At 38.0% G+C, this 18,376-nt stretch overlaps 1 protein-coding gene across 20 annotated transcripts in view; it reads left to right on the top strand.

The window, feature by feature from the left end:
* PARD3 (par-3 family cell polarity regulator) overlaps window positions 1-18,376 on the top strand; it is a 451,472-nt gene that overhangs the window by 169,173 nt on the left and 263,923 nt on the right. For all 20 annotated transcript variants that reach the window (XM_032100143.1, XM_032100149.1, XM_032100079.1 and 17 more), the window contains one exon: window positions 11,153-11,331. In XM_032100143.1, coding sequence (XP_031956034.1) covers window positions 11,153-11,331 — 179 coding nt within the window. The remainder of the gene's footprint in view (window positions 1-11,152; window positions 11,332-18,376) is intronic.

Below are 18,376 nucleotides of genomic sequence, written 5' to 3' on the forward strand. Positions count from 1 at the left end.
CTGTCCATCCTCAGCAGAGATTTTGTTAACTTACAGTCTTTCTTCAAGGAGGTCTTGGAAGAGAGCAAGGTGCACAAGTGCACAGGTGCAGAAGGAGCCATTCAGTTGTGAGAACAGCTGGAACAGCATGTTCTTTTCTGCTTAGTGTACAGTGCAGAGTGTGAGGGGTTTTGCAGAGTCCTCTTGTCCAGCTGACTACTTGCAGGGCATTTCCAGGATAACCTGTCCTGGGCTACTGATTTTCCTTTGAATCTGTTGACACTCTTCATGTTCAGGCAACAACCTCCAATTACCCATGTTAATGGAAGAAGACCAAATAATATATGCTGGCATTCCGCTCTTTTTCTCATTTCAATGTATCAGTACATTTTGGGCTGCAGAAAAATAACTAACTTATTAATCTCCTTTGAAGAATGAAACAAAATGAGAATTTCTAATAGCATTAAATGAATAATAATAATAATAATAATAAGGCATAGATTTTGTAAAATAAAGTTTGTCCACCTCATGTTCCCTCTCTGTGTGCAGATACTTGAAATTATTGTAGCACATTCTAGGATGAGACAAGGAGGGAGCCTTGTGGTGCGGAGACAGCTTGGAAAAGTTAGCTGCTGGGAATCTGACAAATTCTGGCATGAAGTATATACCATAGTATTTCAGTAAATATCTTCTGTTAGTTCTGGCTAAAGCTGTTTCCCCACTAAGAAAGATGATCTTCATCTCTGGGCTAGAACCAATCACAAATTCTAATGAAATTTGGCAACTGCAAGCATGAAAAGTCATTGATCCAAAAATTCACGAACTGTCTTTCATGCAGCAAACCTTTTGAACCTCAGTTGAAGCTCTTTCTATTGGCTTATTCTTGGTTTTGAACTTTTAGGAATAATTTTTTACTCTCCAAATTTGGCAATGTGAAATAAAAAAAATGGAGTGAGAGGCACATAATTAAGCATGCAGCATAACTGCATGTTTCCAGGCCTGTAGCAGGAGAGGAATGGGGGGAAAAAAAAGACGGTGGGGGGGAGGAGGGGAGAATAAAAATCAAAAAAAAAAAAAAAAAAAAAAAAAAGACATTGGCAAAGTTTTTCTACATGTAGAAAATGTTCTTCATTTCCAGAAGAGAACTATTTATGCTCCCTGTTGTTGTTGGAGACTTTGAAAAGTACATGTAAAGATGCTCAACTGTGCACATACTTCAAGCAGCACTAGTGTCCTACTGCTTGCTAGGCATGGTTTTAAGCAGTAAGTGGATATCTGTTTGTAGAAAAGAAGAAGAATGAAGGATGTCTGTTGGTCTGTCACCCTTGGAGAACAGCAGGTGTTACATGTTATTGTCCCATTGTGGGCATTATCTGAACAATTTAACAGCTTCCAGTGTAGTCTAAATTGTCTTACTATTTGGCTACTGGGAGCACTGGAGTTTTCTGCAGAAGGTGATCTTTAATGTTAAGAGTTAATGAGAAGATTTTCGCATGTTGTGTTGAAGCTGGAGCTTCTTATTCCCCACTCTGTAGTTGGAAAGACCTTGTTTGGTCACAATTAGTTTTATGTAGTCACCAAACTTTGCAGCTTCCCAGACTGTTCTCTGACCTACCCCTAATGAAAGGTCAGGCACAATGTCACATCTGCTTGCAGAGAGCACCACAGTCTGCCCTCCCATGGCATGGTCATGGCAGCTCCACTCCCGTGCATCCCCTGTGGATGAGGAGGGTTGGTGGCATTTCGTCTCATTACTGAAACACACAAATGCTTGATTTGTCTGTGGGGATTCAGCTTGATGCTTGCAGCTGAATGACAGAAAATAATATTCTTGAGATCTTTATGCTCTGTGCTTTGCCTTTGAGCTGTATTAGTCCCTGCGTGCAGAAGAGCCTTCTGCTAGATATTGTTTATCTGAGCACATGGGGTGGCATGACGTGGCCTTTTCCTAGTTCTGCGTGAGATCTTTTGCTCTTCTTGGTCATCAGCAGCAGATAGGAGTTCAGTGGATCGTTAACTCACAGAGATTTGAAACGAGAGAGCATTTGATAATGAGAGCATGTTTCATGAATGTACCAACATGCTTCTAATAATCCTTGTAAATGTTTCTGTCATGGAAACAAGAGCAAGTACCATTAAAATTGCAGAAGCTGTTGGTAATTTTTAATAGAACTTCAGGACTATGTTTGCTCTGTCTTATTATAGATGTTAATTGTAAATTTTGTTTGCGCTGTGTTGGAAACTCAGTAGTGTGCATAGAGGCTATTCCTTCCCACATTTTCTATTTTTTTTTTTTATTTTGTGCAGTAGCTATGCACATATAATTTCTGTCCAGAAAACCCCAACCCTTTAAATGATTGTGGTCAAGTTTCTTTGATTGTCATAATTATTATGCTTCAGTTAAAAATCTCTCTAAATAATTTCTGTAAGGAAGCTATTTGGATTTTGCGTAACTCAGGTTCAGATCCACTTCCAGGCTCTGATATCCCCAAATTGCTGCCTTCCTCAGCTTGACAGAGGCCCATGATATACAGGATCACTTTTATATCTTAAAAAAAACCCAGCTCAGTTTTCTATGGCTTCTGAACTTCTCTGCAGTGGAGCAAGGCTGGAGCCAGCCATGCTCACCCCAGCCAGAAAAGGACGGTTGCCAAGTGTCCGCTCAGTGGTACCAGCTTTGTAAGGACTTGTGTAGTGACAAATCTCTTGCTAATTACACATGTACCTGCTGAATTTCAATTAAGCATGTTTAACTCTTTGGCATCTGCATATGATCCACAAAGGAATTCTCAGTTCACATATGAGGTCATGTAGTAATGTACGAGACTGTGTTGGCAACAGATGTTGAAAAAAACTTTATTTTCTGATAAGTCAGAAATATATATAGTCTAACAAGTAGTACTGAATCCCTCATATCTGGTACTGCAGGGTACTGCACTTGTCCCCACCCCTTTTCCTCCTCACATAAAAGCACAGTGGTGGCCTGGGGACCAGAAGGGGGTGACGACAGTGGCAACCACAGCGGGTTTTCTCTGACTGAAACTCACTGGTGAAAGAACTGTGCTGTGTATTATACACATTCTATCATTCCTTGTTCTTTCCAACTGAGCTCTTCAAGTTACAATCTAAATCCTATTGTTTCATCTATGTTTTCTCTTCTATCCAGGAAAACGTTGCAAATGTCTTGCTTCCTTTCTGAGCCTACCCAAAGCATTTAGACCATAAACAATCAACAGTTTTCATAGCACTGCACTAACAGGAGGAATTTTTCTGTTAAGTTTCAGGGGATTTTTCAAAGTTGTGGTAAGAAAAATATCTGCCAACTTCCTTCCTGTGTCTCGGGGTGGTGAAGTTTTACCATCTCAAAGCAGCCAGGAGTTTGTTCTTGTCACTGTAAACTCTTGCTTGCACTGCAGAATGAAGATGTGTAATAAGTGTCTTCATTATAATATAACTAAATATCAATCATAGTATTATTAGCAAGGCATGATCTTTAATGAAAGCAAAATAACTTCAGCAGCAGCAATGTTGATGATGTTTCTACTGTCACACAACTGTTTAAAGAAGTAAGGCACAAATTTTTGCAAAAGTTTTCGGCATCTGGGGACTAGAAGTGCATTTTTCTTACATTTAGAGCAGTAGCATGAAAACAGGTAAAGAGGTAATCCAGCATATTTTAAGAAAATCCATGAAGAATGTACCCGAAACTCTGAGACTAGCTCATTAAAATATACTGAAACACAATTTTTTGACAGATCCGAGTAGAACATTTGTAAAATCTGACATTTTTGTCTTTTCTTTTGGCATGCAAAGATATTTGCATTTTAGAAAAGAGCCCAGAGAAAAGAGACAGAGAGGGTGTAGGTAATTAAATTTTAATTTCAGTTTTAAAGATCTTTCTCTAATTAGCTTTAAAAGTCAGTGTCTGAGTAAATTGAGTTTCAGGGTGCAATCATCGTTTTCTTCCTGGATCTTAGTATTCAAAAGTAAGAAGAAAGAATATTAGAGAAAGAGAAGGAAGATTGTTATTTTAGAGGCCTTTCAAGATAAGGATTTAACATTACATCATTATTAAAATGTGGCTGTAGCAGGTTGTTTTTTATTTCTGCATTTCAAAGTCATTGAGCAGTCATGGCAGGGAAAACTTAGGTTCTATTAAAAGAAACTGAAAATTTTACTAGGAAAGTAAAGACTTTTCTTCTTTCTTCTGCTTTGTAATACAGTTTTGTTTGGTGGCTTGCTTGCATTCTTTTCTCTGCTGTCCATTCTTCCAGAAATCATCTTACTGTTCTATGAGTAATTTTTGATGATAGGCATGCTAACATAATGTCCTATGTTTCTTAAAGGTGTGCTAGCATGCATTGGGCTTCTGTTCATGTGTTTTACACAGCCAAGTGTCTTTTCTCTACGTTTATGTGATGGTTGGGGACACAACCTGCTGCTTTAATCTGCCATCTTCCAGACCACGCTGTGCATTTTTAGTGCTGTGGCCCAGCCTCTGCCCTGCTCCTGGTGTGGCTGCCTGCCAGAGCTCCAACTGCATGGGGCAGTGGTGGGAAGAAAACAGGCCAATGGTGACTTATCATGATTTCATGTGCAAATGCTTATAAATGTGCCATTTTAAAACTAAAGATACAAGAAAACAGAATATTTGATAACATTGAAAATCTGTCTGTGAGAAGTACATAAGCTGTTGTTTGACAGTGAATTGCTAGAACAACAACTGAAAACAGTTGGTTTGTACATGAAGTAGTTATAAATATCTGGAATTGTGTAAAACAATGATTTTTTTCTCTGTATGAGCAGTGGAAGTCTTTTTATTTAACCAAGAGTTCTGAATGTAGAAAAATTAATTTCAGAAGTTGATGTTTTTAAGCACAAACATATTTTCAAGTAGAGAAATGCTAATTATCTAAACTATGTCACCTTTCTTGTAATTCTGAAAGGGGAAGCCATGAATACAAAATACTTGGCATTTGCAGGTAAATTCTGTGTAATTCATGTAATATTTGCAAATGTAGAAGCATTTGATAGAAATTTAAGTGACTTGAAATGTGACCGTAAACACTTCGGTATGGATTAAAAGTCAGCACAGAAATCTTAAAAACTGAAGGGAATCTTAGTCTAGAAATTGTTGTCCAATAGGGTTTCATGAGGCCTCCTGTCACTTTTGGTTTATTTAACATCTTTAAATCCGAGAGAGTCAGTACTGTTAAGAGTATGTTAATTAAATTTCCAGATGTTGATAGACTGGGAAAATAGAATAGCATGAACAAAGGAAAGATATATACCCCAACAGAGATGTACTACACAACTGTATACAGTTTGATTCAGCCTTAATAAATAGAAGATAATGTATGAGAACATTGATCTAAACTGAACTTATACTTCAATTATCAAGACAGATGCTGGAGTGAGACTACAGAAAAAGTTTTAGGATTTCTGTGGATGTTCTGGGTTGATACCATGACAATGAAGTACCCAAATGTGATTACTGTTGACTATATATTAGCATCAAAGTTCAAAAAATGACAGGGAGGATTTAAACAGCACTGAGGGTATTTCATAAAAGAAATTCACTATTCTGGGTGCCTTCTGAACAAGTTAAGACTGGAATAATACTTACAGAAATGAACAGTAATAGAGAAATGAAAGAGGCAAAGGCTATGTGCTGTGTAGCATTGTTTAGGGGAGAATTGAGATGTATGTGACATATGAAAAGAGAGTTTTTTTAGGGACGGGGAGGTAACTAGTGACAGAAGGATAAACTTGGAGAGAATAACACAAATAAACAAATTGTGGAGATTTTGCCATTTGGAAATGCTGCAAATTATTTTAAAATAATCATTACTTAAAAGTGGAATGGATTCTAGGAGAGAGAAAAATACTGCTCTGAGCCATGAGGAGAGAGTTGGTGGTGTGTGTGTATAAATATATACATATATAATATATATGTATTTCCTCCTGCTTTAATGTGGCATTCAAAAGTATGTTTCTAAAAAGATCTGCAACTGGTGGTAGCTTTGTGGTGCTCCTGTTTTGTGTCCTTCCCAGCTGTCCTCTCCCTACAGTGTGCCTGTTTTCTTCTTCAGGACGGGTAGTGCCTTTGTCCCAGCAGTGGTTCTTCACCTCTTGGAATGGCTTAAGGGCTTTTTTTTTTTTTTTTTTGTCTTTCCATTTCTAATTCAAGATGTCTACATTTGATTTGCAGTGTTTTGTTAATCTTGTAGAGAAGTTCTGCATTATGTTAGCTGCTGCTAGGGTTTAGAGCAGTTTGTAGATTAGTTCATAATCAGCTGGTTTTTGTCTCCAAGTGTTTTTCTTCTATCCATAGTGAATTCTACAACAGCCTCGGTGGTCTTTGGAAGTTATCATCACCTCTCAGAGGTTTGCAAATATGAAAGTTGAACTGGTATGGGGATTTGAGCTTTTGAATGTCATAAGGGATGTTTGGCTCTTGCTATGCCCAGCTGAGTGGAACAAGGAGATGAACTGAACCTACTGAAATTGGAACCAGAACTCCAGGAGCTGTGCTGGAGTGTGAAACTCAAGGCTAATCTAAATTTTTTTTAAGAGATATTTCAGTTAAATATAGACAAAGCCTTAACTTGTGATTTCAAGTACTTCAAGCTGAAAGAAGCAGTCCTGCTTTCCTCAGCCTGAAGATGACCCTGATTCATCCTTTCTCTTGGGCTCCAGATGAGGATTTGAGCAGAATGATGAGCTGGATGGGCCCTGGAGACAGCAAAGCTGTTCAGTTTCTATCTCCTATCCCCAGACTGGTTTTTTGATGCTGACACAGGACCTATGTGTGTCTTGTGTATACCGTGCACCCTGATGTACATACATATCTATGGGATCACTTTCAGGAGCTCTGTCTAACCTGAGCAGCTCTTTTGTTAAAAGCTACTCTTTCCCACAGAGAGTTTGATTTTACTGATTCATCATTTTCCCAGAGACATCTCTAGAGTGGAGAGAAAAAAAAAGTCCTCTTCTGGTCTACTCACCTGTCATGAGCCTGATGGTCTGTGTGAGATGGCCAGAAATGACTCTAAGATCATTTTTTTCATTTCTGTGCCTTAAATCCACTGCACACCAAATTGCACAAAGTGCAGTGGCACTGGGGAGCTGAAGCATCAGTTGAAACCTTCACAGAGTAAAATTATCTTGGGCATGCTATATAAATATAAGTATGTATTTTTCTAGTCATGCCCTCCAAGCTGGCATCCAAAAGGAAATTGGTTTGGGAAGGTATATATTAGCTCTGTTCTGGGGGACCACCATCCACTGTGCTGAGTGCCTGCACACAGGACAACATACTCAGCTTTATGGATGAAATTTGCCAGATCCTCAAATGCTTTTGCTCGTGAGCATATTTGAAAATCAGAGAAGATGATGACCCTTTTAAAATAAAAATGGAATTGCTGGCAGGAAGGGAAGGTACAACTCTGTTCTCTTAACTTTTAAAGATGGTTATAAAATGTGTATTGGCTGTTTTTATAATTTATAGTGAAACCGCTGTTGCTTTTAATAAAATGAGACTTCCAGTCAGAATTTCATGATTATGAATGCAAGCATTTTGTTATACAGCTTGGATATATCCTACAAATAACCATTTTCTAGCAGAATTCTGGCTGTATACATAACTTAATGGGATTCTCTGTCCACATAATTCTTTCTGAAGTTGACTCTGGGTTGAATGCTTCAAGTCCTTGAATGTGGCTCAAGAACTGAGTTAGTGGTAACTTTCAGGATTTTTAATTTAATTTTTCTTTATTCCTTAGACTTTTAAAACTTCCTGTAATTCATTATTAGATTTACCGTTTCAAGTGCTTATTTAAAAGGCACCTTCGCTGCAGAAGCAAATCAATATTTACAGTGCATTAGTGCCACAGAGAATTTGAAGCCTTGTGATTAGACTTCATTGCTGTTTTATCCACTCTTCAAAGAAACCACAGACTTCAAACAGTATCAGCCATCATCCTGGAATCAGTGACATTGCATCGGTCCCATGCGTACTTCATCTTGTGGTTTAATTATTAAGTTCCTTTCCTTTGATTTTCCTTTTAATATTTCAAAGTATATCCTCTTCAAATCTATAAATTCTATTCAAATTCTGTAAACTAGAGGATTGTAACCAACAATATATTGGTTAAAAAAAAAAATCTGTTCAATATATTTCTTTATGTTGTTGTTTTAATAGAGAGTATCAAACCCAAGTTAGAATGGTCTCTCAGAACAGAATTGAAGAGAATGCAGGACATTATGTTTAAATCTTGTGGTTAACATAGTGTGAACAAGATTTAGTTCTTGGATTAAGACCTGTTGACCATTGCCAAGCAGCATGCATCAGAGCCAACTCTGTGTGCCTGTCCCATCCCAGTAATAAAAAAAATAATGCCATATGTTTAAATTTCTTGTTAAATTGGGAAATACGCAGATGCAACACACACAAATTTTTGTTTTCTATAATTCACTTTATTGTGAAATTTGCTTAGTAAAACAAATCACTTTTCTTTATGTATGGAACCTTTTCATAGGAAGAGACTAGAGTAGATCATTTGTATCTTTATATTGACAGTATTGACAGAATACCCTTTTTTTTAAGATCTGATGAAATGTTCAGTAACATCTAAAAATACCTCAATAGCTAACCTTACTAAAATGAAACTGATCATATTAAAGGTGGCTCATCTGTGAGTAGATTTTGTAAAAAAGTTTTTCCTGTTAGTGTTTTCTCTGGAGCATATTAGTATTTGGGAGTTCCATTGCACACTTGACTACCTGAATTTTGAAGAGTCTCTGCTCACCATTGTGCAAACTGTCAGGTTTTCACTACAAAGCAAAAGCCAAGGCAGAGATAATGTCTTGCTCCCCTCCAGAAATGCTGGCTAGATTTCCAGTTTCATCCTTTCTTTCTTTGTTGGCAATTTGGCTTCTCTTCTTACAGAAGTTCACCCATCTGAACTTTTGTTTTGTCAAGCAATTTGAAGAAGTGTAAAAATACAAGAACATTTTGCTATCACCTTGCTTATATATAGACATACAAGCATAAGGAGCAAATGAACTCATGTTTGAAAATTGTAATTCTCTGTTGTGGGGTGGGTAGCGGAGGCAAACATGATAATATGCACGGGCTGCTGCTTGGAGCAAATATAGATTGGTATTTTTCTTAAGTGGCACTACATACTACAGAGCCCCTTTTTGGCTCAGGCTGATCTAATAATGGAGAGTGTGCGTTCGGGGCTGTGCCAGCAGCACAGGCACTGCTGGGAAGGGGTCACTTCATCCTGCGTGCTGGGGCGCTGGCTGGGGCTGCAGCTGAGCCACCTTTGTTCAGAGATCTCCTGTGGTTTCATAGGGCACTGTTCGTGTGTTTGCTGTCAAGGGGGAAAGGAGATGCTTTGCCTTCAGCTGCTTCATGAAACCTGAAGCAGTTGAAAACAAGACAGTCAAAGAAAAACCCTCTATTACAGTCTATGAGTATATACTGAGAAATCAAATGTTTAGGAGACTTAACTCTGACCATTAAGACTTTCCTGCATAATTAGTGATCTTTCATGAAATACTCCTTTAATTAATTCTAGTTCCATTATACAGTTATGTGTATGTGTATAAATATGTTTATACATATTTATAAAAGAAAGCATTTTACTTGTTGGAAATTACCTTTTGTTATGAAAATTTTAAAAAAAGAAATTGAAAGGAAAGAGAAATAGTATAACAGTTGTGGGGAAGAAAATATTAATTCTTTGTTATTCTTGTTTACCAAAATGAACATGAAATAGATTGACTGTTTTGGTGTTTGGTCATGTAACACTTATTTATATCTCAGCAGCAGGAGCCCTAGTGGATTAAAAAAACTCCCATATTTTCATTGTGTGGCATGACTTACTGTATTTCTCAGTGTGTTCATAATGCCCTGCAAAATAAGATTCTTTAATATTATTAAATGTAACATTAACATGAAGCAATTGTCAAGATTGAGACAAGTCATTTAACAAACAACTCCTGTCACTGTGTATTCCTGTTAGTATTGCCAGACGTGCACCCTCAGTTTCCTTGGGAACTGTTTCATTAAAGCATTAAAACCTAGTCCTGGTTTTTATTCTCAGCTGTGGCCCAGTGTGCCTTTCACACTGACTCAACTGCTTATGTGCCATTGCTTTCACCTTTTTCCTTTGCACTTTGCATTCAGAGTTCCCAGTGCAGCAGTAAAGAGAAATAAAACTGATAAATCACAGCCCTTTCTGTTCTGATGCTGAGTGGGAGAGTACTGAGAGGTCACAAATTCAGGCAGTGAAACTTCTGTTTGGGCAAGGAGAGGATAGATGTGTGGGTATTTGTTGCAGGATAATAAATGAAATTGGAAAAAATTAAGTTGTATTTCAAAAGAAACTAACTTTAATGTGCCATCAAAGTTTCCAGAATGGGTGTGACCTCTACATATATTAAGAAAACCTTTCCAATCAGTCTACCTGCCTGCTGCATCATTTTTTACTAATGAAATACTTTTCTCCTGTCAGTCATGCCAGCTGGAAGGCTAAGGGAATCAGGGTAAATCAGCACAGGTCTTGTTTGAGCTGTCAGGAAGAGGCAAAGGAAGAATGCAGAGTAGAACACAGTCTCTTCCATAAGTTGTGAGAAAGAGATGCAGAGTATATTTCAGAAGGCGAGGAGGCTGCCTTGGCTGGCCTGCAGCTTCTTGGCAGCAGTTGTGCTAGCAGTGCCCAGGCTGCAGCCCAGGCAGTGGGGTGGGGGACACATCGTCCTACTTCCACCCCTTACTGTGTCACTGGGCTTTGGCTACTTGCTCTTTAAAATACCTGTATGTCACCTGGTTGTTCAAGTTTATGTTGCATCTTTTTATTTTGCATGACATCCAACAGATAGGAAGGATGCTGTGTTTGTACTTGGAAAGCCACTGAGCTGTGCTAGGTTCAAAGAGTTTGGTTTTCCCTTCATTTTCTCCTTGTGCGGCCAAGCAGCAAGGCTGTGGTTTGGAGGGAACAGACCTTGTCCTTGAGGAACTATGCTAAGGTCAATAACTCCTTACTCTGTGAAACCACATTCAGTTGCAGCCACCCTTCCAGAGCTTAAAAAAATATTTTTCCTTTGTCAAAAACATTTTAAATCTAGTCAATGTTTATTTACTGTCTGTTTTATTCTTCAGATATGCCTCTCCATGTCCGACGTAGTAGTGACCCTGCACTGATTGGCCTCTCAACCTCTGTGAGTGACACAAATTTTTCTTCAGAAGAGCCTTCACGGAAAAACCCTACCAGGTGGTCCACAACTGCAGGCTTCCTCAAGCAGAACACCCCTGGTGTGCCCAGTGCTCATGAAAGAAAGGTATATTTCTTTCTCCCTCTTTATTAAATAAATGACAAATGTGCATGAAATTTGAATTGTTTTCTCTTTCTCTCATCTGCTCCTGGTTTAAACTTGTGTTTTCTGACCTTGTTCACCAAACCCCATCAGCAGCAGAGAAGTGTTTGAGTCACATGTGTCCTGCCCTTCACAGAGTCTCTGTGATGCCCACAGCAGGGACTCTAAAAACTTGATTTTTGCCATTAGCTGTAGTTGAACCTCTGATTACTCATTATTCTGCAAAGTTTTTATTTTTCAACTTTTTCTTAATGCTAATAGGCCATGTATATAATAAGTTTTACTGATCCCTGTAATGTCAATGAATAATCTGCATGCCCACAGCTGGTCTGGTTTGTCTTGCTAACACAGCATGGCTAATTTGTACTTTCTGAGGCTCTAGTCAAGTAATACAAAACACAAATTGCAAATGATTTCTCTCCTTGATAATAGTCTTAAAAATGAAACAGTGAAATGTAGAATGAGTATTTTTTCCTTTTTTCAATATGATTCCAGTATCACTCCATGAATTGCATTATTTGCTAGAGAAGTCAGCAAGAAGCTCTCTTCTCAGTGCAATATTGAAAAAATTGGAAGAACCATGCCCTTTTGTACAGATCCCAACATTGCCCATAATTGTGAAGGTAACTTGCAGACAAACTCAAAAGGAAAAAAGTATATTTTCTAATAGAAATGATTAATTTTAAAATAATGTTGCACTTTTGCTTGCCATTCTGACTACACAGCACAAAGTCCTCTTGGAAAATATGCAGCTTATTATAGCTTTTCTTTTTTTTCCCTTCATTCCTATTAATTCTGTGTAGTATAAATGCAAACTAAGTCTCAGCGGTCGGGATTCACACACCCCAAATAAAGAAGTCTTTATACACTGCTAATGAACCAAACTATTTTCAGTGGGCCTTTGGTCATTTCAAAAGCATCTGTAAAAGCTCAGTGCTCATAGGTGTTGAGGTGACTGTTCATGCAGAGGTGTCAGTTTAAGCTGGTATCGTTAGGTTTCTGCTTAATCAGGATTTCAGGCAGGTAATAGTATGTTTTCTGTCACTTGTACTGGTGTGGCACAGAAGTGTGTGCTGTTTTGTAAAAATGTGCTTTATACTAATCTGATTCAGAGAGGAAAAATGATAATCTAATCCATTTGAAGTATTAACATTTTCAGTTAATTTCTGTGAAATTGTAATGAGATGACACTTCATTACTACACAAGCATAGATATGAGGGGCTATGCATAGCATAATCAGATTTCTTTGAATGTCTGAAGTTAGCAGAAATTGGAGAGAACTGAACAGCAGCTATCTTTCACACCAGTCTTCTTGCACCATTAGTTGTTCAGCATGTACTTACTCTTGATTTTTGTGAAAATATTTCATGTCTATTGGAGCACGGTGACCAAACTGGAAAGGAATGCATATGATCTCATGTAGTGATGGGAAGCAAGCCACCAGAGAACATTAAATCAAGAAGATTGGAAAGAACTAAAGTTACATTAGTTAGTACAATAGATCTGATAATTTTTTATCTTTTTTGCACACTCTATATATTGATCATTTGAATAGAGCAGTTCACTATTTTAAATAGATAAGATACAGTAAACATCTGGAATTAAGTAATTGCTTATGCAGTGTGTCTTATGAACTAATCCTGAGTTCATTTATGCTAGACTGATTTTTTTCTGTTTTCAGTGTCTTGATTTCTTCGTGTGAGTCAAGATTTTGTAGCCAATCTATTTCTCTTAGGAATGGGTATTAAGAATTTCCTTTCCCAGTATTAGCTACAATTTCATTTGTATTATTATTCTAAATGGTGCATTTTTGAAGTCCCTGTCTCCAATCTCTTACCAAAGTACTAACAATGAATTTTTACAAGTGTATTTGTGTTATTCAAGCTATAACAAATCCTCAGTACTTTTCTTATGTTAGGTTGTTTTCTTCAGCTACTCGGATAACAAAGAGATGGCTGTGCTTTGTTTCAGACTGTTTCATTGATTATAGATGACACAGACATTTTGAGAAAAGCAATGAGAACAATAATTTTCTTCTCAGTGCATTGGACTTGAGCACCCATATATCTTTTGTGAGTGGTTGGCACTATGTAATGTTTTCACTGCAGTTCTCTCTCTTGACAGCACAAGAACATATGTTCTTGGGCTGAGATTTGCAGCACAGTTGTAGATTAGCAACTTTGCCCCAGCAGTATCTTGCAGAAACATGAAAAGGGTTTCTGGGAGAGTTGCCAAAAGCTTCATCCACCTACTGACTCTAAGAAGTGACATTACTTTCAGCCCGTCACCTCTGAAGAGAAATAATTGACAGGTAGAAACCCTGTCCAAGTTTTGGAGGAATTAGCACAGGGGAAGTTGCATGTATCTGGCAGAAGGGATTTATTTCTCAGGGACAAGTGAGAGAGGACTTCTTATTGGTATTTGTTTCATTTTGGGTATGAAGAATTTGGAATGGCAGGAAAACGGGCAGATGCCCAAGTTGAGATGGAATGAAGGGGTGAGAGTACTGCCATGCAAAGAAAGCTGTGAGGAGCCAGGACATATGCCAGTAGTTCTGGGCAAACAGAAAGGGAAAAGGGTGCTGGGGAAGAGCAAAAATACTCTGTTGAGGGGTTTGTTAAGGGCTGTTTGAAGGATCCTACTGATGAAACTGTAGTGCTGCCTGTAGTTACCGGGAAAAATGAAGTGAGACATCAGGATCTTCTGTGTCCCTCAGGAAAGAAGAGAATGATCAGAGACAGAGTTTACTTTGGAGGGACCTGAGCTGGTCCTGCAAAGACTTGGATGTATGTTGAACTTGAGATGCATTTCTGCTACAATAAGTAGGATGTTGTGATATGAAATTCTTGCCCTAAACTGGGCATGCATTCTCATCCATTTTTCAAATCATCTCATTGTAAAGAAACATCTTATTTATTATCAGGATATCATAATGCACTCTGTATCCCTAGAATTACAATCTCACATAAATTACTTTCTGTGTTTTTTACCTGTAAGAGCGACTGGAAACCAAGTGGTTTTAGTCCCAATGTACTCATTTATTTGCAGAATTATTGATTATTTACAAGTTATTTTAGTGTTATTAACTGTACTTAGCTAGGTAATTTCTGACTTTATCCTTCCCATGCGTGTTTTCAACCAAATGAATAGGTCTTCCCATCTGTGAAAGTATTCACAAAATTTGGCTCATGATCACCTCTAGTAGGTAAATTTTCTTCTTGGGATTTTTTTTTTTTAATTGAATATAAAATTATTTTCAGATACTTTTTTTTGTGTGCAAGACACATACCTGTATTACCTAGTGACTCATAGCTTGACTTAATCCTGTCTCTTGCTTCCTTGAGCCATTCTAATGAAAAAAGAAGAAATCTTCTAGTAGAAATCTCAGAGGCCTGGAGTAATACCTGATTTGCAAGCTGTAATTTTGTTTGAATGGTATTGAACTGTACAGGTGAACAGATTGTACACAGCTGAAGCATATCATGTGCTTTTTTCCACTGCAGTAAAATCTTTTTTGATATTGTTGTTTTCTGAATAACTGTTGATTTGAATCACATTCTTAATAATTCAGTACCAAGGCCTATTGGCTTAACTAACTGTCCTTAATAGATGTGAGCTGCATTAATGAAAATCATGTTTCTTTCCCCTTAGATGTTTGTGTTACAGTACTGGAAGAGTGTAAATGCAACAACCACTTATGTTGCATCTTATAATGACTGTGAATTAATTATCCCATATATTTTAAGTGTGTTTTTTTAAATTTACATCTCCATTTGTGGTGAGGAATGGCTTATCATTACAAATTAGTTACCTGCTTTGATCCTGCTTTTCTGAAAGACTGAAGGCTTATCTAGTTAACCTGCCTTGCTTAATGCAGGGATACGCTGTGGATAACTGGCTTACGACAAACTTCCCACTGTGACTTTTCTGATTTTGATTCATGTATTGCCCTGTTAGAGATAACAGCATTGGTACAGCAGAAAGAATTGAAAATATAGGTTAAAAAGGAGAACTCAAGAGAGAGAAAAATGTTTGTGCATGGGCTTCTGTGCCTCTGGCTCTTGGGTTCACCCACCTGCAGCAAAGCAAATGGCACACAATGTGCTCTGTGGGGTGGATCGGCAACAGCAAGCACATAACTTGGTGCTTGGCACATCATTTTGTAATTGCTTTTTTCCTTTGCTTTTTGTCTTTGCTGTTTAGTCAGCAGCCAGATTTTTTGCTTATTTGTTGTTAAATGGGTTTGTCCATATATGTATTTTGAGGAGGAATATCACTGTGCCTTGTAGGAATAATAATAATTTTTCCTAGGATATGCTTTCTTCTAACTTGGAAACCTAATTGTTTTGGCTTCTATAAACTGCAGAGAAAGAATTTGAAACTTCATGTGAGTGATCTAAGTCTCATCTAGTGTCAATTACCTTACCTGCAAAGCATTGTGTTTCCCACATCTCGTCTTGCAGGTATTTTTGCTGTTCCCATGGGTTGAGACATACAAATTGATGAATACAAATTTTCAAATTGCTAGGTTGCAGGGTTTTATATTTATGTGAAAGATGCAATGCTTTCTAATCCTCTTTGTAAACAGAATGAAGAAATAGTTCTCTAATGAAATGTGTTTAGATAGGAGAAAAGCATGCATGCATTTTTTGAAAAGCTTCAGCAATAATGGTATTTCAGTTTCAAAATCAAATTTAAAGTGAAAATTAGTTTCATTTATCTTGGAGTCCTTTTAAACACAGCTTAGTGAAGTTTGCTTTGTCACTCTCACCAAAGACATGCTATTTCTATAGAATTTAAGTGTAATTCGGAGAATTGAAGAGCCCTGTATTGGAATTGTGTGTTGGTGTCATTTTATAGACAGGAAGTCCGAATAGCAGAGTGTAAATCTGTTAAATTGACTAGGGAAGACTGCGGACTAAAAGGCTGGGAGCAAGAGACCAAAGTGTTGCTGATGCTTCTTGGGAACCTTAGTCTGTGTTTTTGACTCCTTTGGATGGGAGGTACTGTGTACCAGGTGAACAGTATTGGTGAAGTGCTGTAATACAGCTGAATCTGCTCAGGAGAAGTTCAAGATATCCGCAAAGAGCCTGGTATGTCTGTCATGATAGGTTTTAAACCCCCACATGGTGAATACAGCTTCCTGCTTTTGACATAAAAATGCAGTGTTTTAGACAAAAGTTCTGAGGGATTCAAGAGCCATGAATATATCTTCATCCAGCTATATTTGAGCAGGGTTTGTTTTCTTTTCAGTGAGATGGTCACATTTTTTGTCATTTCAGATGTGATTTTGCATAGACTGAGAGGAAAGGAAAATGAGTGTGGGTTATCCACAGGTAATGAAATAAAGTGTTTTAATACGTAAAATATTATAGGAGAGAGATTAATGGAAATTCAAGAAAATGAAAGTTATGTGCATCAGTTTTCTTCCTTTGTGATAGTAGCTTGTTGATGGCAGCTCGTTATATGATGATTAAATAGTTTAGAGGAATTGTACCCCAAGAGAGTGCAATATAAAATCAACATAGTATGTGTTGTTCTTGTCCTGGGTAGCATGTAAAATTCATGACTTTCCCAGAATCACAGAACAGCTGAAGTTGGAAGGTACCTCTGGAGGTTGTCTAGTCCAGCCTGCTTGGTCAAAGCAGGGGCAACTAGAGCAGGTTACTCAGGTCTGTGTCCAGTCAGGTTTTGAGTATATACATCTCCAGGGATGGAGCCTGCGCCAACTTTCTGGGCAATCTCTTCCAGTGTTCGGTCATTCTCAGAATAAGAAAATTGTTTTCTTATGTTTTGATGGAATAACTCCTATTTCTTTATGTGCCCTTTGCCTCAGGTGCTTTCTTGAATACCATGAAGAATTGTCTGACTTCAGCAGAGAGGCTGGTGATATTTTAATGCAATAAAAACTCTATGCAAGAGCTCAAAATTCCTGACTTTCAAAATGTGAAAAAACATACAATGTTTCTTATCGTCACCAGCAGGCTGGGAATAAGAGACACAAAGTGAAAAGTCCTTGCCTAGTGCACAGAGGTAATAGCCAGTGTGCATCTTTTGATGCTGTGCTGTTCTGTTTGCTGAGGACTGTGTACATGGACAGGATTCAGCTGCTGACAGCCAAAAGTCAGCCATGACCATGCATTAAGCAGGGAAAAAGCCAAAACCAATAAATCTGAAGTGAAGGTGTAATTTTCTCCATCTCCTTGGTTGTTCTACCTCTTTTTGCTCCAAGTCATCCGTTTGTGGATGCCCATCTGTCAGATCTCCTCTCTGTCCCCCTGAAGAGACAGATTATCAGTGCAAGATCTGAGAGCTGGTGAGTTTTTCCCATTTCTGCTCTCAGGCTGAGCGGGTCTGTTAAACACACTGCCTTTGTTCTTCATCAGTAAGGTAGGAAGAATGTGTATTTGTGTCCCAGCGCTGTGCAATCCCATGTCTCGCTCTGAGTTATGGGAGAGCAATGTCTGGTGAGCAATGTCTGCTCCATATGTGACGGGACACGGTGCTGCATCACGAGGTGGGAGTGCCAAGGAGGGTCTGGCTGAGCGAGTCTCTTACCCGTGACAAAGGAGTGGTGGAATGTGCACAGGTTGTTTGTCTTTTCACTTCAGGAAATGCAGTGTAGAGCACCTCTCTGAAAGCCAGTGAAAGCTATACTGAAAACAGAAAGCTCTCAAGTACACGGTATAGGATAATTGGAGACTTCTCCTCTGCCATTCTTCTAAGTGACTGTGTACTTTGTAAATTCCCATGTTTAGGTGTTCATCTCTATTGGTTTTAATTTTTTATGTTTTTGCAGCTCTCCCTGGGTTTGAGGGTAAAAGACTGGGCCTGAAAGAGTAGGTTGATAAAAGATTAAGTAAGTTTAAAAAAAAAAAAAAGGTTAGATGTTCAGGTTTAATGGATTTTTTTATTTCCAAAAGTTAGAAGCACATATGTATTTCTTGGTAATATTTGGATCTGGATTTTGATCTGCTTTCATCTGTTTAGTTGTAACCTACAACCATG

Source organism: Corvus moneduloides, chromosome 1, assembly GCF_009650955.1.
Source record: "Corvus moneduloides isolate bCorMon1 chromosome 1, bCorMon1.pri, whole genome shotgun sequence".
Taxonomy (NCBI): domain Eukaryota; kingdom Metazoa; phylum Chordata; class Aves; order Passeriformes; family Corvidae; genus Corvus; species Corvus moneduloides.